Raw genomic sequence first — 26,179 nt, 5'->3', positions numbered from 1 at the left:
TACTCAATACTCTATAATTATACGGGAAAAGAACCTTAAAAAACGAGTGGGTGTATATGCGTGTAGAGCTGATGCACTTTGTTGTACATCTAAAACTAACACATTTTAAATCAACTACACTCCAATAAAAATTTTTTACAAAGAATCACCATTTGAAACCCTTAATGAAATAAAACAAATACCTATCATCAGGAGACACTTAAGCCATTAGCTGGAATGTTACTGGGGGACTTAACTATGAATTAAAACATTGTTGAGAGAAATTTAATTGTGGGGACAGGAAAACTTTATCCCATTGACCAATCTCAGTATCAGTAAAAATACAACTATCAAGTATCATGTGTCTCCTGGTGTGATGCAAAAGGAATAAAATCAACAACAACAGTTAACCTGAATCTCAGCAAGCTTCACACTCTAACCACTAGCTTATAGGAAATTTATGATAGAATAAAAAGTTATTATGAGGCTATAATGAAACAACCAAATTTAAAATATGGAAAAATTGTACAAAAATGACTCCTGTTTTTTAACATAAATGGGGTGAAATAAAAGGAGGTCAAACTAAAAAAAAAAAAATACTGGGTGAGTATAGCAGTAAATAAGCAAATTTCTTCAGGATACCTATAGTCTAAAAACTCTATATTAAAAATGCCATTCCGATAGCATCAAAAATATAGTATATGTCAGGAAGGCACTTGACAGAAAAGGTCAAAACATTCAAAGGGAAATTCATAGGGAAGGTACTAAAAACAGCCCAAATAAATGAGGACATTGCCTTCTTCACTGATAGGAGTCCAGACCGCAGATTCAAATCCCTCAAAATATTTGCAGTCATTATAATAAAAAATTAGAGGGTTTGGGGGAGAAGTAAGACATGTTCTACTTCTAAAATTTACGTGAGTGAATGGTCTTGTTATCTGAACAAGTCTCCATGCCTTACATGCAGTGAAACCCAACAACACCCAAGTGCCAGAGTTTAGAGCAAAGAAATGTTTATTGTAAGGAGACAGGTGACTCATGCCTTAGAAACCTCAAACTCCTCGAAAGCTTTCAGCAAAAACCCTTTGATAGAAAAAGTGAGGCAGGAGTGTGGCTAGTTGTTGCAAACTTCTTGGTGTCTGATCTTTTGTTCCTAAGGTCAGGTCACAATGTGACTGTAAGCCTCACCAAAATAAATATCGTTCTCCATTCTGACAAGGAAGGGAAGGGGAGGCATTTAATTCTGCCTCCTTGCCTCCTTTTAACTTTTAACACTTAACGAATCCCATAAGCAGAGACATCATTACCCCTCATTTTACTTGTTAAAGGTCTCAAGACTCGATTTTCATCCTCTGAGGTCCAAGCCCTGGCTAAGAGGAAGGTGTCTGTGCCTGGGCTAGTTACCCTGCCCGGGATATTCGTCTAGCACCCAGTCTGGATCCTCCCGCCAGCGTCCAGGTCTGGCTGAGGAAGCAGATCTCAGGTAGTGATGCCCTCAGACCCAGGTGTCCAGTCCCTGACCAGCTGTCATCACTGAGGGAGCCAGGAACCCAGGGCCCTGCTGGCCCTCAGGCTCCCAAGGCCACCCCAACGGGGCCTGCGACCCACGGATGCTGCTGCCACCAGAGGCCGCGGAGGTGGGATGGGGGCGGGGGCGGCCGCTGCTGCGGAGCCTGGGTCTGGTCAGTGGGCGGCCTTGGTGAGGTCTCAGGAACTCTGCAGCACACAGCTCCCAGCCTACTGCCAGGCCCCCAGCTCACTCACTGGCCTGAGGCCAGAGGGCCCGGAGGGCCCGAGGAGAGGGCCATGATCCACTTCTCATTGAACTCTCTGTCGTAAAGGCCTCTGGGCAGCTGACTAAGGGTCTCATTCTAACCATCTCAAACTAATGGTCACACACTAACGGCTGTGAGCCCAAGCCCATCCCATTACAGTTTTTGCATGTTTTTCCATGGAGCAGAGACAAGCCATCCTCTCTCAGCCCATTCTGGATTTCTGGTCCACAGAACTGTGAGCATAACAGAATAGTTTTTGTTTTGTCGTTCAGCTTGTGGTGGTTTTTATACAACATGGATAACTGGCATGTCCCTCATTTACAAGGGACTTTGACACCCTTGCAGGACTTTATTTCCCTTCTATATCATTCCATCTACTGGGTCACAGGAATGACCACTGTAACACCCTCCACTCCCAGTTCCTAGACGGCATCATGCTGGGGATGTCCTTATCTGAGCCACCTCTGCTCTGCCCTCTTTCAGTTGATAAAAAAAGGCAGGATATCTCTAGCATTTTAATAGCTCCAAGAGACGATTTGGGACAAGGGACAAATGGAGGCCTCATCTTGCCGCCTCTCCAAAGATCCCCTGACTCCCCCCGGGATTGTCCACAGGCAGGACGCTGAGCAGAGCTGCAGGTCACAAAGTCACCATGCCAACCTTCCTGTCCCTCATAAGGGTCATCACAGGGAATTCTGCCCCCTGGGGCGGGGGAAGGGCCATCCCCCAAAGCCAGCCATCTTCACCTCTTCGCCCTCAGGGCAGGTACCAGACAAGGCTCACGCGACACTTTTGTGAAAGGGCTGGAGGGGACAAAGGCCCTGGGAACGCACAGAGGCGGCGCAGGCTGCCGTCTGGGGTGGCCTTGAGTTGCCAGCACCCAGTGAGGCCGCAGAGGCAGCTGAAATAAATGGAGAGCTGGGGGCCTGGCATGCCGGGGCCCACGCTCTTCCTGCTACTGGTGCTGCCACCTCCGCCGCTGAGCTTGGGGAGCTTCCAGCACAGTGGTCCAGGCTGGAAAGACCTCCACCACCTCAGTTTGGACTGGGGGAAGCTCTATCGCCACCTCATCCAGAACTCGGGAAGCTTCCAGCACCGCCAGGGCCCCGGCACCTGGCACCGGAAGAGCCGGTCAAGAGAAGACAAGAATTCCTGCCACAGCTCATTTGACCTCTACTTCATCTTGGACATGTGAGTGGCCCTCCTGCCCTTGCCAGTGCCATTGGGTGGTGCTGTCTCTGATGTCAACTTGGGCAGGACTTGGCTTAAATGGACACCAGCTTCTCTGAGGGGAGAGGGCAGCGTAGCCTTGGTCAGACCCAAGTAACAGACCACTGTGGCCTCCTTGTCCTGAATCAGAAGGAATGCCCTAGGCCTTTGTTTCCTGGGACTTTTTCTTTGGGAAATTAAAAAGGCCACCATAGGTTTCTGGATTGCTATCAGTTTGGCCTGGATCTGTGACCTGCATGCCCCTTAAACGGCTGCAGGGGCAGGTGGTTGCTAAGAGCTGTCTTCTCAGCATGGGGGAGATCACTTAGGGTTTGGGGCTGTGTTTGTGCTTTTGTTTTGTTTTTAACCAAATAACCTCTATTTTACTGGGCCCCAGACAGATTGCTGTGTCATCCTTAGGCACTCTCATAGTGTCAGCGCTTAGACAGTTCTTTGCTTTGCTGGTTCTAAATGTTTTGCCTCTTTCTTTGAGCACTTTAGAGACCCACATTACAGTTTGTGTGCTCTCTTTGGGCAGTTTGGTCTGTCTGCATGTGTCCCTGGGAAACCTGGGCCTCTCATTAAGTACCTTCTGGCCCTCAAGGAAGGAAATCGAAGGGTGGATCCTCAGACTGGAGAGACTGCCTTGGTTCCATTTTCAACTCCTCTGTGGGGCTGAGGATAAATTTTATTCATTTAGTATTAACAATGGTACGACTCCCAGTACCAAGAAAAACACTTTATGGTCCCTAAAATCTTTTACTGTCCATCTATCATCCTCAAAACAATCCTGGAATATAAAGCAGGGGAAGTGTTTACATATTCAGTCTTCCGGAAAGTGGTGCAAGCTCCCAGAGGTTGGGTGAAGTAGCCCGGAGACTGGTGGCGGTGACATGACTCAGACTTCTTGTGTTGCCCTGCTTCCAGCATCCCAGGTTGAACTTCCTCTGATTCTTCTTACTGTCCGTGGAGACTGACGATTGAGGGGATATGTGCCCCAGCTTCTACACAAAGGCAGCAGAGGTGGGAAGAGAAGTTTCCTCCTCACAGTCCAGTGGAAGGACTGCTAAGACACCCTGGGGCACGCCTTATCTGATTGCCCAGAGTGTAGTAGTAATCCCCCTTTGGGGCTTTGGAGTTGGAGATGGTTGGACATTGTAGGAGGATGACAGCCTCTTTGGGTCAGTCTTTCCAGAGAGTGGCAGTGAGTCCAAAGGGTCCTCTCAGCTGCCATTCTGTTGCAGTGCCCTTGACCACACCCCTGCTCTCTGCAGTCAAGCCCAGTGTGGGCACACGCAGCCCCACGATGGATGGGGGAGGGCTCTGGACACAGGTGGGTCACATGAAATAATAATAATTGGGCACTTATTAGGTTCCAAGATGTGCTGAGCACTAAAACACCCAACAGCTTGTGGGATGATGTTCTATTTCTCTATCTTAAGGTTATGAAACAGGTTGAGAGTACTAAATGGTTTACTCAATGTCAATCAAAGTTAGTTTGCTGCAAAGCATTATGCAGTGGAAAGATGTTCCCTTTCTTCTCTTCCAAGAAAGGTATAAAGTAGGGGGACTGAAAAAAGCACCAGAGAAATGGCTGCTTAAACCAGGTTGTTCCCACTTCCACCCCTCTCACCTGCCCCCTCCCCTACCTTTTGCCTCCTTTAGCTGCTTAAATGCTGGAGGCAGCACAGGTCCCTCTGAGCATAGCTGGTGTAGCTACATAATTCACTGTGAAGGGTACGGGCCTTCCCAAGAGGCTGGGAAGGCAGGAAGGAAAGGGGAGCAACTTAAGTCACCTCTACCTGCACTCAGACCCCAGTATTGAAGCTGCTTCTCAGACCCTCCCCTTTACCATCAGGCATGACACTTGCCTTTCAGGCTGGCCAGGACTGAATCCTACTGGATTTTGCAAATGGGAAGGGGATGTGGGGGTGTCCAAGAAAGGGCCCTTAGTACCCACTTCTCCATGCTAGGCCATCAGGGAGGAGTAGGCGTACAGCTTGGCCATGGAGGCCTGGCCAGGCTTCTCGGAAAGCACAGCATATTCCTTGAGCCCCAGGGAAAGAACACCACTCCCTGGAAATTGTGCTCATTCATTCTAGCTGCAGAAAACAAGCTTGACAAGATTTTCCCAGAGTATGAGGACAGGCTTCCTCCTGTGGCTGCTTCCTGATACTCTTGGGGAGAGGGGAATAATGACCACTGAGGAGGCAGCCCCAGCTTTGCAGTCAGGCGGATTCCACTCATCAGTCATGCAGCTTGGGCAAGTCGCCTCCTCTCTCTGCCTCAGCATCCCCATCTGTACAATGGGATCTTCATACCTACCTCACCAGGTTGTGATGAGGATGAATGGGAGTTTATATGGTTTTCCTAGCATGTGTCAGATGAAGTCATGGGGGATGAGCATAAAATAAACTGCCAGGGAAGGCAGAGTTGCACACCCTGGGAACTCTCCTGCACCGCGGGGGCCCCTGATCCAGCCCTGACTCCCTGGCTCGCTCTCTCCCATGTGCCCTTTGTGGGGAAGTGGGGTGCAGGCCAGACACCTCCTCAGACACTTCCCAGGTTCTCTGGATCTTTCATCCCTTGGTGAGCAGTCTTATTCACTCCCTCTTTCCCTTGCTCATCCGCTCACTGAAATGATTCCTGGAAAACTTCAGTACCCCAGTCACTGTTTTGGGGCAGGGAGGATAAGGCAGCAAACAAGACCTGAAAAGTCCTTGACCTCTTAGAGCTTTCATTTTAGGAGGCGAGAAATAAATCAGAGAGGAAATAGGGTATTAGATGGGGATAAACACCAAAGGGCAAATTAGGACAGGAGGATGAGAAGTGCTGAGGGAGGGGCTGTTCTAGAAGGTGCTCGGGAAAGGCTATATATGGTTTATGTGCTCTGGTCAGCTGAGGACGCTGAAACCTGAACCTAATACACAGCAACTCCGTTCATCTCTCCCAGCTGTGGTAACCTCTGTCCCATTCTCTGTATCTGTGAATTAACCTAATCGAGGGACCTCATACAAGTGGAATCACACTAGTTGGCCTTATGTGTCTGACTTATTTCACTTAGCAAAATGCTTTTCAAAGTTCATCCATGTTGCAGCATATATCAAATTTTCATTCTTTTTATGCCTGTATAATATTCCACTTAATGTATATACCACATTTTCTTTATCCTAGCTGTTGATAAGCACTCTAGACAGCATATTGAAAAGCAGAGACATTACTTTGTCAACAAAGGATCTGTCTAGTCAAGGCTATGGTTTTTCCAGTGGTCATGTATGGATGTGCGAGCTGGACGATAAAGAAAGCTGAGCACCAAAAAATTGATGCTTTTGAACTGTGGTGTTGGAGAAGACTCTTGAAAGTCCCTTGGACTGCAAGGGGATCCAACCAGTCCATTCTAAAGGAGATCAGTCCTGGGTGTTCATTGGAAGGACTGATGCTAAAGCTGAAACTCCAATACTTTGGCCACCTGATGTGAAGAGCTGACTCATTTGAAAAGACCCTGATGCTGGAAAAGATTGAGGGCAGGAGAAGAAGGGGACAACAGAGGATGAGATGGTTGGATGGCATCACCGACTCAATGGACATGGGTTTGGGTGAACTTTAGGAGTTGATGATGGATGGACAGAGAGGCCTGGCGTGCTGCGATTCATGGGGTCGCAAAGAGCCAGATACGACTGAGCGACTGAACTGAACTGAGCTGAAGCACTTGGATTGTTTCCATTTGGGAGCTGTTGTGAGTAGTGCTGCAAACATTTGTGTCCATGTATCTGTTTGAGTCCCTGTTTTCACTTCTTTGGGGCATACCACTGGGAGTGGAGTTACTGAATCACTGTATGCTTTTAGTTCTGTGTTTAACTATGTTCACTATGCTATACTATTTCCCACAGGGGCTGCACTATTTTGTATTCACACAAGCAGTGTACAAGGGTTTCGGTTTCTCTACATTGTCTCTGAGACATCACTTTCCAAGTGTTTTGTTTGTTTGTTTTACTTTGTTTTGGTTTTGATAATAGCCATTGCTGTGATTTTGGGTCACATTCCCTTAGTGTCTAGTGATGTTGAGCATCTTTTTATGTGCTTAATGTCCGTTTGTATGTCTTCTTTGTAGAAATGTATATTTAAGTCCATTGCCCATTTTTTAATTGGATTGTTTGGTTTTGGTTGTTGAATTGTAGGAGTTCTTATGCATTCTGGATATCAGTTTCTCATCAGATATATGATTTGCAACTGTTCTCTCATTCTGTAGGTTATCTTTTCATTGTTTATGGTATCTTTTGCACAAAAGTTTTTACTTTTGTTGAAGTTTGATTTATCTGCTTTTTTTCTTTTGTTGCCTGTGTTTTTGGTGTCATATCTAAAAACCATTACAAAATCCAACATCATGAAGCTTTTCCCCTATGTTTTGTTATAAGTTTATTAGTTTTTGCCTTTACTTTTAGGTCTCTGATCCATTTTGAATTAACTTTTGTATATACCATGTAGGTATAAGGTAAGAGTCTAACTGCATTCTTTTGCATGTAGACATTCTGTTTTCCTAGCATCATTTGTTGAAAATACTGTCATTTCTCACTTTGGATGGTCTTGATATCCTTGTAAAAAAAACTCAATTAAACAGATATAAGAGGGTTTATTTCTGGGCTCTCCAGTTTATTCCATTTTTCTGTATGTTTGTCCTTATGCCAAAGTCACAGTGCTTTGACTATTGTAGTTTTGTAATAAATTTTGAAACCAGCAAATGGGAATCTACAACTTTGTTCTTATTCAAGGTTTTGCTTATAGCTGTTTGAGTTTCCTGAGATCCCATATGAACTTTGGGGTGGATTGTTCAATTTCTACCAAAAAAAAATAAAAAATGCTGTTGAGACTTTGATAGATACTGCATTGCATTTGTAGATACCCTTAGCTAGTATTGCCAATGTAACAATATTAAGGCCGTTAATCCATGAATATGTAATGTTTGCTGATGAAAAGTCAATTAACAATTAGGCAAAGAAGAAAAAGTAGAGAATTTTATTTAAACCAAACAGAGGATTATAACCTAAGAGACAGAGTCTCAGAATCTCTGAGAACTGTTCTACTTACCACGAGCTATAGATGCAGTTTTATATATTTTTGAGACAAAGAATCATATACCACACTGACAGGTTAACATTATATGTAAAGTTCATCCGAGATTTTAGCCAGGTATGCATATAAAGAATAAGTTTTTAGGTCAATGATCCCCTGCCAGGATGAGGAAAAGAAATTGATCTTAAAACTTACAATACTGGCGTCAGAAGAAAGGGACCATTATCCTCAGAGGTTGATTATATCCTTCTGTCTTGAGGGGATATAGTTAGTGCACAATGTGTATTTGGGAACAGTCCATAACAAATGGGGGCATGCACTGCATGTTTTAGTTTTGACTTAGCTTGATTGTCTTACCATAGAAAAAATTATGATTTTCCTTATCATGTTTTTCCAATGACTTACATATTTACAGAATTTCACTGGAGTGGATTGCCATTTCCTTCTCCAGGGGATCTTCCCAACCCAGGGATCAAACCCGGGTCTCCCGCACTGCAGGCAGACGCTTTACCATCTGACCCACCAGGGAATCCCTCACTTCACTTCACTTTGTCTCGTTGATTAAATTAATTCTTTTTTTTTAAATTTTATTTTATTTTTAAACTTTACATAATTGTATTAGTTTTGCCAAATATCGAAATGAATCCGCCACAGGTATACATGTGTTCCCCATCCTGAACCCTCCTCCCTCCTCCCTCCCCATACCATCCCTCTGGGTTGTCCCAGTGCACTAGCCCCAAGCATCCAGTATCGTGCACCAAACCTGGACTGGCAACTCGTTTCTTACATGATATTTTACATGTTTCAATGTCATTCTCCCAAATCTTCCCACCCTCTCCCTCTCCCACAGAGTCCATAAGACTGTTCTATACATCAGTGTCTCTTTTGCTGTCTCGTACACCGGGTTATTGTTACCATCTTTCTAAATTCCATATATATGCGTTAGTATACTGTATTTATGTTTTTCCTTCTGGCTTACTTCACTCTGCATAATAGGCTCCAGTTTCATCCACCTCATTAGAACTGATTCAAATGTATTCTTTTTAATGGCTGAGTAATACTCCATTGTGTATACGTACCACAGCTTTTACATTATTAAACAGAATTAATTCTTAAGGATTTTATTCTGTTTGATAATGTAAATGGAGCTGTTTTCTTAATTTCCTTCTTAGAATGTTCATTATTAGTATTGTTATTCAGTCACTCAGTAGTGGCCGACTCTGCAACCGCATGGACTGCAGCACACCAGGCTTCCCTGTCCATTACCAACTCCTGGAGCTTGCTCAAACGCATGTCCATTGAGTCAGTGATGCCATCCAACCATCCCATCCTCTGTCGTCCCCTTCTCCTCCTGCCCTCAATCTTTCCCAGCAACAGGGTCTTTTCCAATGAGTCAGTCCTTCGCATCAGGTGGCCAAAGTTTCAGCTTCAGCATCAGTACTTCCACTGAATATTCAGGACTGATTTCCTTTAGGATGGACTGGTTGGATCTCCTTGCAGTCCAAGGGACTCTCAAGAGTCTTCTCCAACACCACAGTTCAAAAGCATCAATTCTTCGGGCACTCAGCTTTCTTTATAATCCAACTCTCACATCCATACATGACTACTGGAAAAACCATGAAAAGTTGAAAGTTAAGTCGCTCAGTTGTATCTGACTCTTCGTGACCCTGTGGACTGTAGCCCACCAGGCTCCTCTGTCCCTGGGATTCTCCAGGCAAGAATACTGGAGTGGGTTGCCATTTCCTTCTCCAGGGAATCTTCCTAACCCAGGGACTGAACCCAGGTCTCCCACATTGCAGGCAGACACTTTAACCTCTGAGCCACCAGGGAAGCCTAAACCTTTGTTGGCAATGTAATGTCTCTACTTTTTAATATGCTGTCTAGATTGGTCATAACTTTTCTTCCAAGGAGCAAGGGTCTTTTAATTTTATGGCTGAAGTCACCATCTGTAGTGATTTTGGAGCCCAAAAACAATAGTCTGTCACTGTTTCCACTGTTTCCTTATCTATTTGCCATGAAGTGATGGGACCAGATGCCATGATCTTAGTTTACTGAATGTTGAGCTTTAAGCCAACTTTTTCGCTCTCCTCTTTCACTTTCATCAAGAGGCTCTTTAGTTCCTCTTCGCTTTCTGCCGTAAGGGTGGTGTCATCTGCATATCTGAGGTTATTGATATTTCTCCCAGCAGTCTTGATTCCAGCTTGTGCTTCCTCCAGCCCACTGTTTCTCATGATGTACTCTGCATAGAAGTTAAATAAACAGAGTGACAATATACAGCCTTGATGTACTCCTTTTCCTATTTGGAACCAGTCTGTTGTTTCATGTCCAGTTCTAACTGCTGTTTCCTGACCTGCATACAGATTTCTCAGGAGGCAGAACAGATGGTTTGGTACTCCCATCTCTTGAAGAATTTTCCACAGTTTGTTGTGATCCACACAGTCAAAGGCTTTGGCATAGTCAATAAGGCAGAAGGCATTTTTCTCTTGCTTTTTCAATGATTCAACAAATGTTGGCAATTTGATCTCTGGTTCTTCTGCCTTTTTAAAACCAGCTTGAACATCTGAAAGTTCACGGTTCATGTACTGTTGAAGCCTGGCTTGGAGAATTTTAAGCATTGCTTTGCTAGCTTGTGACATGAATGCAATGGTGTGGTAGTTTGAGCATTCTTTGGCTTTGCCTTTTTCGGGGATTGGAATGAAAACTGACATTTTCCAGCCCTGTGGCCACTGCTGAGTTTTCCAAATTTGCTGGCATATTGAGTGCAGCATGTTCACAGCATCAATTTTTAGGATGTGAAATAGCTCAACTGGAATTCCATCACCTCCACTAGCTTTGTTAATAGTGATGCTTCCTAAGGCCCACTCAACTTTGCACTCCAGGATGTCTGGCTCTAGGTGAATGATCATACCATCATGGTTATCTGGGTCATGAAGGTCTTTTTTGTATAGTTCTTCTGTGTATTCTTGCCACCTCTTGTTAATATCTTATGCTTCTGTTAGATCCATACCATTTCTGTCCTTTATTGTGCCCATCTTTGCATGAAATGTTCCTTTGGTATCTCTAATTTTCTTGAAGAGATCTCTACTGCTGCTGCTGCTAAGTCGCTTCAGTTGTGTTCCACTCTGTGCAACCCCATGGACAGCAGCCAACCAGGCTCCTCTGTCCACAGAATTCTCCAGGCAAGAGTACTGGAGTGGGTTGCCATTTCCTTCTCCAGAAGAGATCTCTAGTCTTTCCCATTTTATTGTTTTCCTCTGTCTCTTTGCATTGATCACTGAGGAAGGCTTTCTTATCTCTTCTTGCTATTCTTTGGAACTCTGCATTCAAATGGGTATATCTTTCCTTTTCTCCTTTGCCTTTCGCTTCTCTTCTTTTCACAGCTATTTGGAGCTCTTTTCACAGCTATCTGGAGAAGTAACTCCAGAAAGAATGAAGAGACGAAGCCAAAGCAAAACAACACCCAGTTGTGGATGTGACTGTGATAGAAGTAAAGTCCAGTACTGTAAAGAGCAATATTGCACAGGAGCCTGGAATGTCAGGTCCATGAATCAAGGCACATGGAAGTGGTCAAGCAGGAGACAGCAAGAGTGGACATCGACATTCGAGGAATCAGTGAACTAAGATGGGCTGGAATGGGTGAATTTAACTCAGATGACCATTATATCTATTACTGTGGGCAAGAATCCCTTAGGACAAATGGAGTAGCCATCACAGTCAACAAGAGAGTCCAAAATGCAGTACTTGCATGCAATCTCAAAAACGACAGAATGATCTCTGTTCATTTCCAAGGCCAACCATTATATCACAGTAATCCAAGTCTATGCCCTGACCAATAATGTTGAAGAAGCTGAAGTTGAACGGTTCTATGATGACCTAGAAGACCTTCTAGAACTAACACCCAAAAAAGATGTCCTTTCCATTATAGGGTCAGATCAGATCAGATCAGTCGCTCAGTCGTGTCCGACTCTGTGACCCCATGAATCGCAGCACACCAGGCCTCCCTGTCCAACACCAACTCCCAGAGTTCACCAAGACTCACGTCCATCAAGTCAGTGATACCATCCAGCCATCTCATCCTCCGTTGTCCCCTTCTCCTCCTGCCCCCAATCCCTCCCAGCATCACAGTCCTTTCCAATGAGTCAACACTTCGCATGAGGTGGCCAAAGTACAGGAATTTCAGTTTTAGCATCATTCCTTCCAAAGAAATCCCAAGGCTGATCTCCTTCAGAATGGACTGGTTGGATTTCCTTGCAGTCCAAGGGACTCTCAAGAGTCTTCTCCAACACCACACTTCAAAAGCATCAATTCTTCAGCGCTCAGCCTTCTTCACAGTCCAACTCTCACATTCATACATGACCAAAGGAAATATAGGGTAGTGGAATGCAAAATTAGGAAATTAAGAAATACCTGGAGTAGCAGGCAAATTTGGCCTTGGAGTACAGAATGATGTAGGGCAAAGGCTCATAGAGTTTGGCTAAAAGAACACACTGGTCATAGCAAACACCCTCTTCCACCAACACAAGAAAATACTCTACACATGGACATCATCAGATGGTCAACACCAAAATCAGATTGATTATATTCTTTGCAGCCAAAGATGGAAAAGCTCTATACAGTCAACAAAAACAAGACCGGGAGCTGACTGTGGCTCAGATCATGAACTCCTTATTGCCAAATTCAGACTTAAATTGAAGAAAGTGGGGAAAACCACTAGACCATTCAGGTATGACCTAAATCAAATCAAATCCCTTACATTTCTACAGTGGAAGTGAGAAATATATTCAAGGGAATAGATCAGACTGCCTGAAGAACTATGGAGAGAGGTTCATGACATTGTACAGGAGGCGGGGATCAAGACCATCTCCAAGAGAAATAATTACAAAAAGGCAAAATGGTTGTATGAGGAGGCCTTACAAATAGCTGTGAAAAGAAAAGAAGTAAAAGGCAAAGGAGAAAAGGAAAGATATACCCATTTGAATGCAGAATTCCAATATACATTATTAATATATAGAAATATAACTGATTTTTATATGTCAATTTTATATCCTATAAGTTTGCTGAATCGCTTTATTAAATCAAATGTTTTTGTGAAATCTTCAGGGTTTTTTACATATAAGATGATGTTACCCAAGTACAGAGATGGTATATTTTTTTCCAATTTGGATGCCTTTATTTCTCTTTCTTGCCTAGTTGCTCTGGCCATAACTTCCAATTTTATGTTAACTGGAGTAATGAACGTGGCCATCCTGTACTACTGTTGATCTTTGGGGAAAAGCTTTTGGTCTTTCACCATTGTTACGTTAGCTGTAGGTTTTTCATATATTAGCCTTTATCATGTTTTTCAGAGAATTTTTCTCTGTGCCCAATTTGAGTGTTTTTATGAAGGGATTTTAGATTTTATCAAGTGATTCTTCTACCTCAGTTGAAATGATTATGCAGTTTTCCAGTATACTGATTTTATTAATTACATTGTTTAATTTTTGTATGTTGAACCTTCTTTATATTATAGAAATAAATCCCACCTTTTCAAATGCTGCTAGATTTTTTAATTGAAGGTTTTTGCACTTATATCCATATGAAATATTATTCTGTGTTCTTCTTGTAGCGTTTGTCTAGCTTTGGTATCAGGGTAATGCAAACCTCATAAAATAAGCTTGAAAGTGTTCTTTAATCTTCAATTTTTTAACAGATTTTGAGAAGGGTTACTGTTAATTCTTCTTTAAATGATTAGTTGAATTAACCTGGATACCATCTGGTCCTGGACTTTTCTCTGTTGGGAGATTATTGATTACTGAATCAAGCTTTTGTTTATTCATGATTCAGTTTTGGTAGTCCAGTGTGTTCTTGGAACTCACTCATTTCATCTAGGTTATCTATTTTGTTGGTTTACAAATTTCAGTGCTTTCTTACAATCTTTTTTATTTGTATAAAATCAGTAGTGGTGTCCCACTTCGTTTTCTTATTTCAGTCATTTGAGTCACTCCTTTTTATTTAAGTCAGTGGATATAAAGGTTTGTAGATTTTGCTGATCTTTTCAATGTACCAATTTTTTTATTTCACTGGTATTTATTTTTCTAGTCTATGTTTTTTCTATCTCTGTTATAATCTTTTTTATTTCCTCCCTTCTGCTAGTTTGGGTTAATTTTCATTTCTTTTTCTAGTTCCATAAGCTATAGTTTATAGATTTGATATTTTTCTTCCTTTTTAATGAATCTGTTTACAACTACAAATTTCCCTCTTTACTTTCACTGTATGTTTTGGTTCTTTTTTCATGTGTCTCCTATTTTCTAATTTCTCTTGTGACCCATTCACTGATTAAAAGGGTATTGTTTAAACAATGTCCACATATTTGTGAATCTCCAGATTATTTTATGCTATTGACTTAACTTCCTGCAACTAGAGAAAGCCCTCACACAGCAACGAAGACCTAGCACAACCAAAAAGAAATTAAATAAATAAATATTTTTTAAAAGACTTTTAAAGAAATGTCTTGTAGTCTATCCTGGAGAAAAATGTGTATTCTGCTGTTTAGGAGAAGAGTGTTCTATACATATCTGTTAGGTACAATTGGCTTGTGATGGTGTTCACATCCTTTATTGCCTTATTTCTCTATTTTCTTATAGTCTGTTTGATCGTTCTATTACTGACAGTGAGGTCCTGAAGTGTCTGACTGTTGTCATAGACCTGTTTGTATCTCCCTTACATCTGTTTGGAGAAGGCAATGGCACCCCACTCCAGTACTCTTGCCTGGAAAATCCATGGACGGAGGAGCCTGGTAGGCTGCAGTCCATGGGGTCACTAAGAGTCGGACACGACTGAGTGACTTCACTTTCACTTTTCACTTTCATGCACTGGAGAAGGAAAGGCAACCCACTCCAGTGTTCTTGCCTGGAGAATCCCAGGGATAGGGCAGCCTGGTGGGCTGCCATCTATGGGGTCGCGCAGTCAGACACGACTGAAGCGACTTAGCAGTACATCTGTTTGCTTCTTAAATTTTGCTTCTCTGATATTTGATGCATATCCATTTGTAATTTTTTTGTCTTCTCAGTGAAGTAACTCTCCTTTAATTATATAATGTCTTTCTTTGTCTTTCATAACAATTATTTATGTAAAGTCTAATAGTCATCCCAGCTCTCTTTGGATTTATCTTTGCTTGAAGTATCTCTTCTCATCCTTTCAGTTTTTAACCTCCTGGTGTCTTAACATCAAAAGTGAGTCTCTTGCAGTCATAATATGGTTGCATCTTTTTTTATCCACTATGGCAATTTGTATGCTTAAATTGGAGAGTTTAATCCACGCATATTTAAAGTAATTACTGATAGGGAAGGACATTTACTATTTGTTTTCTGTATGTCTTTTAGCTTTTTTCTCCTCAATTTTCTCCATTTCTGCCTTCTTTTGTGTTTAGTTGATTTTTTTTTTTTTAAGTAACAGGTTTTGGTTCCCTTTTTACTTCCTTTGCATGAAACTATGTTCAGTACCTACTAGAGATATTTTCTTTATGGCTACATGGGCATTAATGGTTACAAATCAATATTTTCATATACAATATATACATATAATTTTTCTGATTTCCTTTATTTCTTCCTTTTTAAAAATCCTTATTTTCCTTCAAATATAGTTGACATATATCAAGTATATTTAGACAGCACCTTTATTACATCACATGATTATTACTTCTTTTTTGTGGTGGGAATAATTAAGATCTATTCACTTAGAAAACTTAATGATTATAATAAACTATTGTTGTATGTTCACTAAACTGTGCATTAGCTACCTGAGATTTATTTGTCAACTAGGTGCAAGTTTGTACCCTTAAACAGCACTGCCTACTCCCCCAGGACCCTGGTAACCACCACTGTACGTGTTTAGAGGGGTTTGGCTATTTTAGATTCCACATATAATGATAACATGCAGCATTTGTCTTCCTCTGTCTGGCTTATCTTACTTAGCAAAGGATCCATCAGTACTGACACAAACGGCAGGACAGCCTTCTCTCTGTGGCTGAATTACATTCCACTGCATGTATGTACAACGTGTCGTTTATCTGCTCATCTGTTCATGGGCACTTAGGCTGTTTCTGTTATCTTCACTATTGTGAATAATGCTGCAATAAACATGGAATTGTGTATGTCCCTTCAATACTCTGTTTTCATTCCCCATTCACTTCCCCACCCAGCAGTGGGATCGCTGGCTGGTGTGGTAATTCTATTTTAAATTTTCTCGGGAGCCTCCATATTGTTTTCCATAGTGGCTAAAGCCATTTATATTCCCATCAACACTCTAACAGTTTCCCTTTTCTGTGCATTCTCAGCAATGCTTGTTATCTCTTGCCTTCTTGATGATAGCCAACCTAACAGATGTGAGATGTATCTCATTGTGGTCTTTGATTTGCATTCCTTTGATAATTAGTGACACGGAACATCTTTTCATGTACTTGCCATCCATTTGGATGTCTCCTTTGGAAAAAGTATCTATTTCTCTACCTACTTTTTAATCAGATTGTTTGGGTATTTTTTATTGAGTTGTATATGCCTTTTATATATTTTAGATATTAACCTTTTATCCAATATGTGATTGTAAATATTTTGTCCCATTCTATTGGTTGCCTTTTCATTGTTTTGTTGTTATTGCTTTTGCTTTGTAGAAGTTTTATGCTTGATGTTGATTTTTGCTTTTGTTGTTTGTGATTTTGTTGTCATATCCCCAAAAGTTATTGGCAAGATTAATTTTAAAGAATTTCTCTCTATATTTCCTTCTAGGAGTTTCATGGTATCAGGTCTTATGACTTAAAGTTAGTTTTGGGAAGTCGTGTAACATACAGGTTCATTTCCATTTTTCTGCATGTGCTTTATTTTTTCAATACCATTTGTTGAAGATATTATCTCTTCCCCATAGGTGCTCTTAGCTCCCTTGTTCAAATATTTGTTAACTATATGTGGCGTTAATTCTGGGTTCTCTATTCTGTTCCATTTGTCTGTGTTTCTATTTGTATGCTATTACTATATGGTTTTAATCACTATAGCTTTGAAATCAGGAAGTAGAGTTTGAAGTCAGGAAGTATGATGCCTCCAGATTCGTTGTTCTTTCTCAGGAATGCTTTGGTTATTTGGAGCTTTTTGTTGCTTCACACAAATTTTAGGACTATTTTTTTCTATTGGTATGAATGCTATGGTTTTTCCTGTGGTCATGTATGGATGTGAGAGTTGGACTATGAAGAAGGCTGAGCACAGAAGAATTGATGCTTTTGAACTGTGGTGTTGGAGAAGACTCTTGAGAGTCCCTTGGACTGCAAGGAGATCCAACCAGTCCATTCTGAAGGAGATCAGCCCTGGGATTTCTTTGGAAGGAATGATGCTAAAGCTGAAACTCCAGTACTTTGGCCACCTCATGCGAAGAGTTGACTCATTGGAAAAGACCCTGATGCTGGGAGGGATTGGGGGCGGGAGGAGAAGGGGATGACAGAGGATGAGATGGCTGGATGGCATCATGGACTCGATGGACGTGAGTTTGAGTGAACTCCGGGAGTTGTTGATAGACAGGGAGGCCTGGCGTGCTGCAATTCATGGGGTCGCAAAGAGTCTGACATGACTGAGTGACTGAACTGAACTGAATTGTTGGACATGGGCTTTCCTGGGGCTCAGTGGTAAGGAATCCACCCACCAATGCAGGAGACCTAGGTTTGACCCCTAGGTCAGGAAGATCCTCTTGAGAAGGAAAAGGCAACCCACTCCAGTATACTTGCCTGAGAAATTCCACAGACAGAGGGGCCTGGTGGGCTACAGTCCATGGGGTTATAAGTCAGACATGACTTAGAGACCAAACAACAGTGATTGTTGGACATAGCCATGTCACACGCATCTGCTCAGTGCAATAGGTAGAGCATGAGTTTTAAGGCTAGAAATGGGTTCAGTCCCATACCAGCTATGGAAATTGTGGAAAATTCCATGACTTGTGAGAGCCCCAGCTTCCTTATCTGAATAATGAAAATAACGTTGATATCATGGGGTTGTTCTGGAATTGGAAAACATGTAACGTGAAGTGCCTGGTACATACATCTCAATGAATGATGATCTTGATGATGTTAAAAGAATCTACTCTTGGTGTCATCACTATTTGTTGAGAGATTTAGTCGCAGCCTAGAGGATGCAGAAGGAATGGTAGACAGGACCAACTAAGAGACTTTTGTTGGAATATTGTGCCAAAGAGCCCTGACCCGCACCCAAACACACACTTTCAAGGGACAAGAGAGGAGCAGACACCTGGGAATGGTTTATGCTCAAGGGAAATTGAGGGACCAGAAGAGTCACACCAAAATCACTGGAGGCCATATACACGATGGAGTATTACTCAGCCATTAAAAAGAATACATTTGAATCAGTTCTAATGAGGTGGATGAAACTGGAGCCTATTATACAGAGTGAAGTAAACCAGAAGGAAAGACACCAATACAGTATACTAACGCATATATATGGAATTTAGAAAGATGGTAACAATAACCCTGTATGCGAGACAGCAAAAGAGACAGTGATGTATATAAACAGTCTTTTGGACTCTGTGGGAGAGGGAGAGGGTGGGATGATTTGGGAGAATGGCATTGAAACATGTATAATATCATATTTGAAACGAGTCGCCAGTCCAGGTTCGATGCACAATACTGGATGCTTGGGGCTGGTACACTGGGACGACCCAGAGGGATGGTATGGGGAGGGAGTAGGGTTCAGGATGGGGAACACATGTATACCTGTGGCAGATTCATGTTGATATATGGCAAAACCAATACAATATTGTAAAGTTAAAAAAAATTTTTTTTAATCACTGGAGGCTTTTCCAATCAGTGCATCCTACATCACTTCCGATGTGATAGCTGCACATCCATCCTGGTTTGTTAGCAGAGGTTCCTCATCCCTTAAAAGTTCCTGACTCCCAAGCACACAGGTCCAATTGGTCACCCTTCCCACACTCAAAACTTATGAATTCCCCACCAGGATGACCCACTGAGATTGCTGAGGGTGTGTAGCAGCCTCCAGCCACATGGAGTGGGAGGAAGGAGTTGCTAAATGGTCTACTGGAAACTGAGGAGGCAGAAATTCTGCCTACATAATGGATGCACCTCATCCCTCTAACTTAAGTCTTCTTCATTTTCAGGTCAGGCAGTGTGAACAACAACTGGATGAACATTTATTCCTTTGTGGAGGATTTGGTCAAGAAGTTTGAAAAGTATGGCTTCTCCAAATCGCAGGGTGTTTCCCCACCAGGCAGAGTACACAGCTGTTTAGACCCAGTGGGAATGGGAGCCCCTAGAGTCAGGAGCACAGAGCCCAGGGGCATGTTCTGAAGCAGAAAATAACAGGTCAAGCAGATTCCATTGGGTCTCCTCAGCAGTTTTCTTGCCCTGTACTTGGAAGGCAGGTCATAATTGTAGGGAACACAGTCTACCCTGAAGGACCTTATAGATGAGGAAACAGGCAAACCTGTAACATGATAACTGAACACCAGGTTAAATGGTGTCAAGAGCCAAAAGAAAAAGGCAGAAGTCTTATGAGGCAAATTAAAGGGAAAAGCAAGAATTCTTAGGGAAAAAGTCAAGGATGGTTTCCTAGAGGATGTGGAATTTTGAACCTAGGTCTTGAAGGATGGGGAAGAGAGAGTAACAGAAACTATTAAGAAGACTTCTTGTGCAGTGAGTGGTCTGTTCAGCTGGAGAGTAGGGTTAATGCAGAAGAAGGTTGGGAGATGAGGCTGCACAGGACAGATTTGGAACAAAGCCTTCAGGACGCATAATACCAGGCCAAGGGACTTGGATTTCCTGCTGTAAAAAATAGGGGTCTACAGATGATTCTTGGGCAGGGGTCTGACATGATCAAGGTTATGTGCCAAAAAGGAAAGTCTGATATTGTCAGTAAAATGTGTTGAAACAAGACCCAGGAGCAGTAGGGAGCTTATCTAAGAACATACTATAGCAGCTTACCTAAACATGATAAGTGTCAATGGACCAAAAGACAGAGTCCAGGAAAGGAAATGGAGGGATGTATATGAATAGCTGCTAAGAAGGAGAATGATTTCTCTGAGATGAGTGAGAATAAAGCAGAGAAGGATGTAAAGGAGGGAAGAGGAGTAAAGGTACAAAGAATTTTATAGAAGAAGAGAAACCAGTTAGGAGGCCCTCCTGAAAGAACACATAGGTATCTGATGTGTGCAGTGTGCGTGTACACGTGTGTGTGTGTGTGTTTAAGAGAGAGAGAGACACTTTGGAAGGGTGAGGGGTATAAGGTTGGATCAGGGTGCCATCCTGGTACATTCGTCCAAGAAGGCAGCATGTCTCCACAGGCTTCCTTCACTAGGATACCTACAGTCCTTCATTAAAGTTAGAGAAACTTCCAGGTTTAGGAAATGAACCCAAAAGCAGAAGCTCTGGGGTGGGGAAAAAAGAAGCTGGCGTGCCCCTTCTTCCTGGCTGCACACTGGCCTCATTGTGAGCCTGTGTCATATAGAGCTTCTCACGAGCATGTGCTTCCTCCCCAGCCCTAACCTGCGGATGTCCTTCATCACCTTCTCCACAGAGGGTCACACCGTCATGCAGCTTACTTCAGACAGGTAAGTGCTGCTTTAATCTGCCAAGGCAGGCCTGGTGAATGAGGGCCAGAGAGACTCCTAGGAGCTGAGGGTTTCCACTGGGTGCAGACTGGGCCAGCCTGGGCTCCGCTGAGTGCTCACTCTGACCCCAGTCCCAGCTCCCTGGTTCCTACCAAGCCCTGACTGTGCTGGCACTGGCATACCCTGTGCTGCTCGACCAGCTCCACTTCCCCAAACCCTGCTCTCCACCTGTCCTGTCCTCTCAGCCCTCTTCTTGTTTCTCAGAACTGGCTCACTGTGAGGACTCCTGGGACCTGAGGAGCAGATGCGGGCCCTCTGTGAACACTGGCCTGTGTTGGCACCTGTCCTGTGTGCCAGTCTCTGCTCTTGGCCGACTGGGGGAAGAAGAGAGGCAGAGTCAGAACCAGGCGGCAGGGATGGGCGTGAAGTGCTAGAGCTTCAGTGGATTGACCCCTTGGTGGATCCGAGACAAGGGAGCCCATGAATATGGTTCTGAATACCAGGCTGGGCTGGGTGTAGGAAGAAAGCATGACACAGCAGCATCCTAGGTGTGCCCAAAGGTTTGGAGATGGAAGATATAGAGCTCATGAGTAATCAGGAGCTTAAGATGCTCATGATGCAAATGACTGAAACCCAGAGAGTGTGGGGGTGCCAGTGCATGGAGACAGCACTCCCCAGGCCTGGCTCCCAGAAGAAACAGGGACTGGGTTTTCTGTTCAGTGCTCTGGGGAAGGCATGGTTTTGTGTGTCCCTGTGGCCTACAGAGAGAGACTCTGAGTGAGTGTGAGGTGGAAGAAAGCGAGTGAGTGGGGAGCTGTCAGGCTGGTGGCAGAAAGAGAGCTGGGGGCCTCTGGTAGAGGAGCTGTCCGTGGGGGGGAGGAGGACCACTGACTCCTCTAACCAAGAGTTGAGAACTTGAACCAAGGGAGCTGTGAGGGAGCCTCCTGAGGGGCTCCCAGTCCTTTCTGGAGAATGGAGATGAAAATGTCTACCTCAAGGGAAAGTGTCAGAAAAGGAGTGAGAATGAGGGGAGGGGGAAATGGGGTAGAGTTGTAAGAAGTGGACTTCATGAGGGCATAAGCAGGCTAGTATTCTCTCCATGCATGGAGTTGGGAATAAGGATGGGGTGGCAGAGCAGCCAAGAAAAAGGCCAGAGTGAAGTCTGGATAAGCTCAGTCCTGGGATGGAAGCTAGGGAGAGCTGAGGGTTCCAGCACATTTGAGATGCTGTCAACAAAACAAATCTTCCCAAAAGTGACAGGAAGAGGGTAGGGTTTTTTGTTTTTGTTTTTTTGCATGGGTGGGCAGGGTCTTGTTTGGCCTCCACTGGCCCTGGTCACAGGCCTCCTCAGTTCCCATGCTGGGTCAGGTAGGGCAGGATCAGGGGCTCGCAGTTCTCAGCTTATGGCAGAATCCCTTCTGCCTGAGGCAAGAGCCACCCTTCAGGCACCACATTCTCTAAGACTTGCTGTGAGGGCTCAGCCATCACACCGGATAAGCTTGAACCTAAGCCCCACCCCCTGGCGTGTCCCAGTCCCAGCCCCCAATATCTGCTGTAACAGAAGCCAACAGAGATCCCTGTGGCAGCCTGGGGTCACTGCTCTTCAGCCCACATGGACACTCCTCGGGCCTCTTCCATCTATTTCTTCAGGAGCACGTGAAGCCCAGGAGCCCTAGACTCTAATGGAGCAGCTTGACTACTTCCTTTAGCACCGATCCAGTGAGGGAAGTGGTTTGGAAGGACCGAGTCTACTACAGGGGGCCTGTGGGAGAGAATGAGGGGGCATGGCAGAGTTATCAGCAGAGTGACTTCTCCAAACTCAGCCTTGCTTGTTGGAGGATAATGTGCCCTCACCAGGGACCCCTTAGGTGCCAGCAGTACCTCCAGTCATGTTGGGGGTGCTGGATCCACAGGTGCGCATCTGTGGGTGCTCCCCTCTCACCACGGACTCACCACTTGCTGAGTCCCCTGAGGTCTGCCTGCTGAGAAAGGGATGAGCACATCGAAAGCCAGGTCCTACTTAAGGGACGGAAAAGCAGCATCCTCCATGCTCACTGGGAGATGGACAAAGAAGCGTTAGGGTTAGTCCTGTCGGTGTAAAGACATGGACAGAAGGGTCACAACAGGGCCACTGTGTTCTCTGGTCCAGGCGGGCTCCACAGAGCAGAATGGCACCGGGCAGCTGGTCTATTTTCTAACAGTCAACCTTCATTCCTCCTCAATCCCCTTTCCTGACTTTTTTCAGAAATGAAGTTCATGATGGTCTTATCAGACTTCAGAACATAGTGCCTACAGGAGACACATATATGCAGGAAGGATTTAAAAAGGTACAGATCCTACAGCCCTGAGAATTTATTCTGCTTTGTCACATTCTTAAAGAATTATTGGGTTTTCTCACTTCTCACCTCCCCCAACTTTCCTTCAATTTGTTGCAGGCAATTGAGCAAATTGAACAAGCTCACTCAGGAGGTAAGCTGCCGGCTGACGTCACTGTGCTCAGGGGAACAGAGCCAGGCCCGGGCCTCAGCGAGGGCTGGTGCACACCCTCCTCGGCCAGCTCCTGGCGCTGACTCTAGGAGCGAGCTCCTTGCCCTCTCTGTGCTGCAGGTCCCTCCTCCCTGCAATGAGGATGAAAAGCTCCCCCAGGGATGTTCCTGAGAACCACATGGGATCATCTATTACATTCCTGGTTCTTACTAGATATCAAGTGCTTGACCTATAGTTGAGCTGCATGAAAAAGAAAAGAGAAATTCCAGGGACAGTGAGTAAATAGAGTTCAGTTTGGGGAGTAGAGGCCTTGGTGCCCCTGCCTGCCCACACTCTGTCCACCACGGCCCTGGCTCTGCCCCTTCAGCCTCTCCCCTGTGGTTGACTCTCGTTCTGTGACCGTGTTTCCAACAGTGGGAAAGGCTGTGCTCGGCCCAGAACCACCAGCATGTAGACTGTAGGGCTGCGGCCTCATCAGGAAGGAAGCGCAGGCTGCTGGGAAGGCAGGGAGCTGGGCGGGGCCGCTGCCCAAGCCTGTGTCGGTCAGTCTGGCTGCTCCTCCCTGAGCTCAGCTGAGAGGCTTGTCCTTGCCAGGGAAGTAGCTGCAGTTGCCATTCAGGATAAAGGCTGTCCACCCGCCCCTAGTGAGGGTCACTAGGAAGCACTCTGAGCCCGGCTCAGGCTCCTCACCTGTCACGTGGGTCCTGGGCTAAGGCGCCTTCTGTTTCGGGGTGCTCTGGGTGGCAGTTCTGGGGTCAGGGTGGCCCCTCCCCAGGAGGACGTGTGGGAGCGGCACTGTGGGCCTGGCAGCCTGAGGCAGGTCCCTCCAGGTGCCTTGCTCACAAGGCAACTCCCAATCTTTCCTGCAGAAAACAAGGTTCATTCCATGATTATCTGTCTGACTGATGGAACTCTGGAGGAAAAGACACTAAAGGAAACTGTAAAAGAAGTGAGTCCAGACCATCGTCACCAGCTTTGGGTTCCACTTGTTTGACGAATTATACTCAACGCTTTTTTTCTCGTAGGCTGACAAGGCTCGGCAAATGGGAGCGACAGTATACTGCGTGGGTGTAAAAAACTTTGAGGAGCATCAGGTATTTCTGAACGGGGAACCACGTGCCACTTTTGAGCCCAGCTGGTGAAAGCGTTCAGAGACAGCTGTCCCAACATCACCCAGTGGATGTCCCTTTACCCCAGTCCAAGTGTTTGGACAACTAGTCATGGCATGTGAACAGCAAGTGTTGTGTAAACCTGCACACCAGAGGTGCGGGTGGAGGAGCTTTCCACTTCCTGAGGGGGGGCTGCTGATAGATGCCAGAGAGTGGCCCTTGGAATCCAACATGGCAGCAGGCAAGCGTCCGTTTCCTGGGATAGGATCTATTGTGTTTTCAGTCTCTGGCTGTGTGCCAACCCTCTCCTCTCCACTGCAGTTAATAGAAATTGCAGACAGCCCCTATCACGTGTTTGCAGTGAACCAAGGATTCAAGGCTCTTAAAGACATCGTTGATCCAGTGAGTGAGGGCTGGGCTTGAGAAGCGGGAAGAGGTGGGTTCTCCACAAGTTCCTGCCATTCACACCCCCTGCTCCTGTCCCTCATCTTCCTGTTTTAGCTCGAAACTAAGTCCTGTATTGAAATTACTTCTGTGGAGCCTTCCGATATCTGTGTGGGAGGTAAGAGCTGGAGTTGCTATTGTAAATACAGTGGTGTGTGTTTGTGTGAGTTCTTAGCATGTCCAGTGTGCCTTATGGGTGTGCTCTGAGCACATGGTTTCAGTATATATGGTTTGTGTGTGTAGTGTGAGTTGTATGTGTGAGTGTGGAATCTGAGTGTGCGGGGTGATTGCACAGAAGTTTGGGGCAGATGACTACACCAGGCCTATAAGAGACTGTGTGTGAGGTGTGTGTGTAGGGGGTTGTGGTGTGTGTGTGTGTTTGTACAACTACTTCTTTCTTCCAGCTATTGGGCTTCCTTGGTGGCTCAGCTAGTAAAGAATCCACCTGCAATGTGGGGTTCCTGGGTTCAATCCCTGGGTTGGGAAGATCCCCTGGAGAAGGGAACAGCTACCCCCTCCAGTATTCTGGCCTGGAGAATTCCATGGACTGCATAGTCCATGGGGTCGCAAAGAGTCGGACATGATGAAGCGACTTTTGCTTTCTCTTCCTAGCTTTATTAAGATGTAATTGACAAACAGCTCTGTCTGTTTAATGTATGCCACAAAATGACCTGACACAAAAATATTACTAACTGATTACAGGTGATTATAAGCGTACATATTTTTTTAGCTCAAAACTTGAAATTTAACTAAGAAATAAGAAAAACTTAATTTAAAAAACCCTCAACAAAACACTAACAGAAGCCAACAACATAAAAAAGGACAAATGCATCAAGACTAATTAGGGTTCACCCCTGAAATGCCAACCCGATTCAATATATAAAATATCAATGTGATTTTCCTCATCAGAAAAATGAAGAAAAACATGATTATTTCAGTGGATGAAGAAAAGAACTGGACTTAGTTCATGGTCAATGTCATACTAGTAACAGATCCTGACAAAGGCATCCAAAAAATACTCACAGCTATCATTACCCCCAGTGGTTCAGCGGGGACGCCTCTCCCTGAGATCTGAAACCTGATGAGGATGCCATCCCTCCCCTGGGACGGTCCCTGCATCAGACTGGGGAGGATCCTGTGTGTCGCATTGCTGATAGAAGCTCTCTCTCTGAACTGAGCTCTGTGTGTGCCAGCTCAAGCATCCACATTGCTGGGACTTGTAGAGCTGAGGTGGTTGGATAAGCACACGCTCCCAGTAACAGCATCCAGTTGCATGCAGCTGGATGCACAGCCAGGAAGCTGGTCCTGGCTGTGGTCCTCAGAACTGCAAGACTACGGTGCGATAGGCTGTGGGGTCAGACAGAGCAGTGTTCATATCCGGTCTCTGCTGCTCAAGGACATGAAACCAAGGCAACTTGCTGAATATCTACCACCTCCAATTTCATCTCCAAGAAGTAGAAATAACAATACCCTTTATCAGATCTGCAGTGGGACATAGAAGCAGTGGAA

General features: G+C 44.5%; 1 protein-coding gene across 2 annotated transcripts in view; it reads left to right on the top strand.

The window, feature by feature from the left end:
- The first annotated feature begins 2,430 nt into the window (after window positions 1-2,430).
- The window catches only part of ANTXRL (ANTXR like), a 44,308-nt gene continuing 20,559 nt past the window's right edge, over window positions 2,431-26,179 (top strand). For both annotated transcript variants that reach the window (XM_061405591.1, XM_061405592.1), the window contains exons 1-9: window positions 2,431-2,945; window positions 19,182-19,253; window positions 20,559-20,630; window positions 22,876-22,957; window positions 23,066-23,099; window positions 23,987-24,066; window positions 24,143-24,211; window positions 24,548-24,628; window positions 24,728-24,788. In XM_061405591.1, the coding sequence (XP_061261575.1) occupies window positions 2,665-2,945; window positions 19,182-19,253; window positions 20,559-20,630; window positions 22,876-22,957; window positions 23,066-23,099; window positions 23,987-24,066; window positions 24,143-24,211; window positions 24,548-24,628; window positions 24,728-24,788 (832 nt within the window). In that variant the 5' untranslated portion in view covers window positions 2,431-2,664. The remainder of the gene's footprint in view (window positions 2,946-19,181; window positions 19,254-20,558; window positions 20,631-22,875; window positions 22,958-23,065; window positions 23,100-23,986; window positions 24,067-24,142; window positions 24,212-24,547; window positions 24,629-24,727; window positions 24,789-26,179) is intronic.

The sequence above is a fragment of the Bos javanicus genome, chromosome 28 (assembly GCF_032452875.1).
Source record: "Bos javanicus breed banteng chromosome 28, ARS-OSU_banteng_1.0, whole genome shotgun sequence".
Classification (NCBI taxonomy): Eukaryota; Metazoa; Chordata; class Mammalia; order Artiodactyla; family Bovidae; genus Bos; species Bos javanicus.
This window is presented reverse-complemented; position numbering and strand designations above follow the sequence as displayed.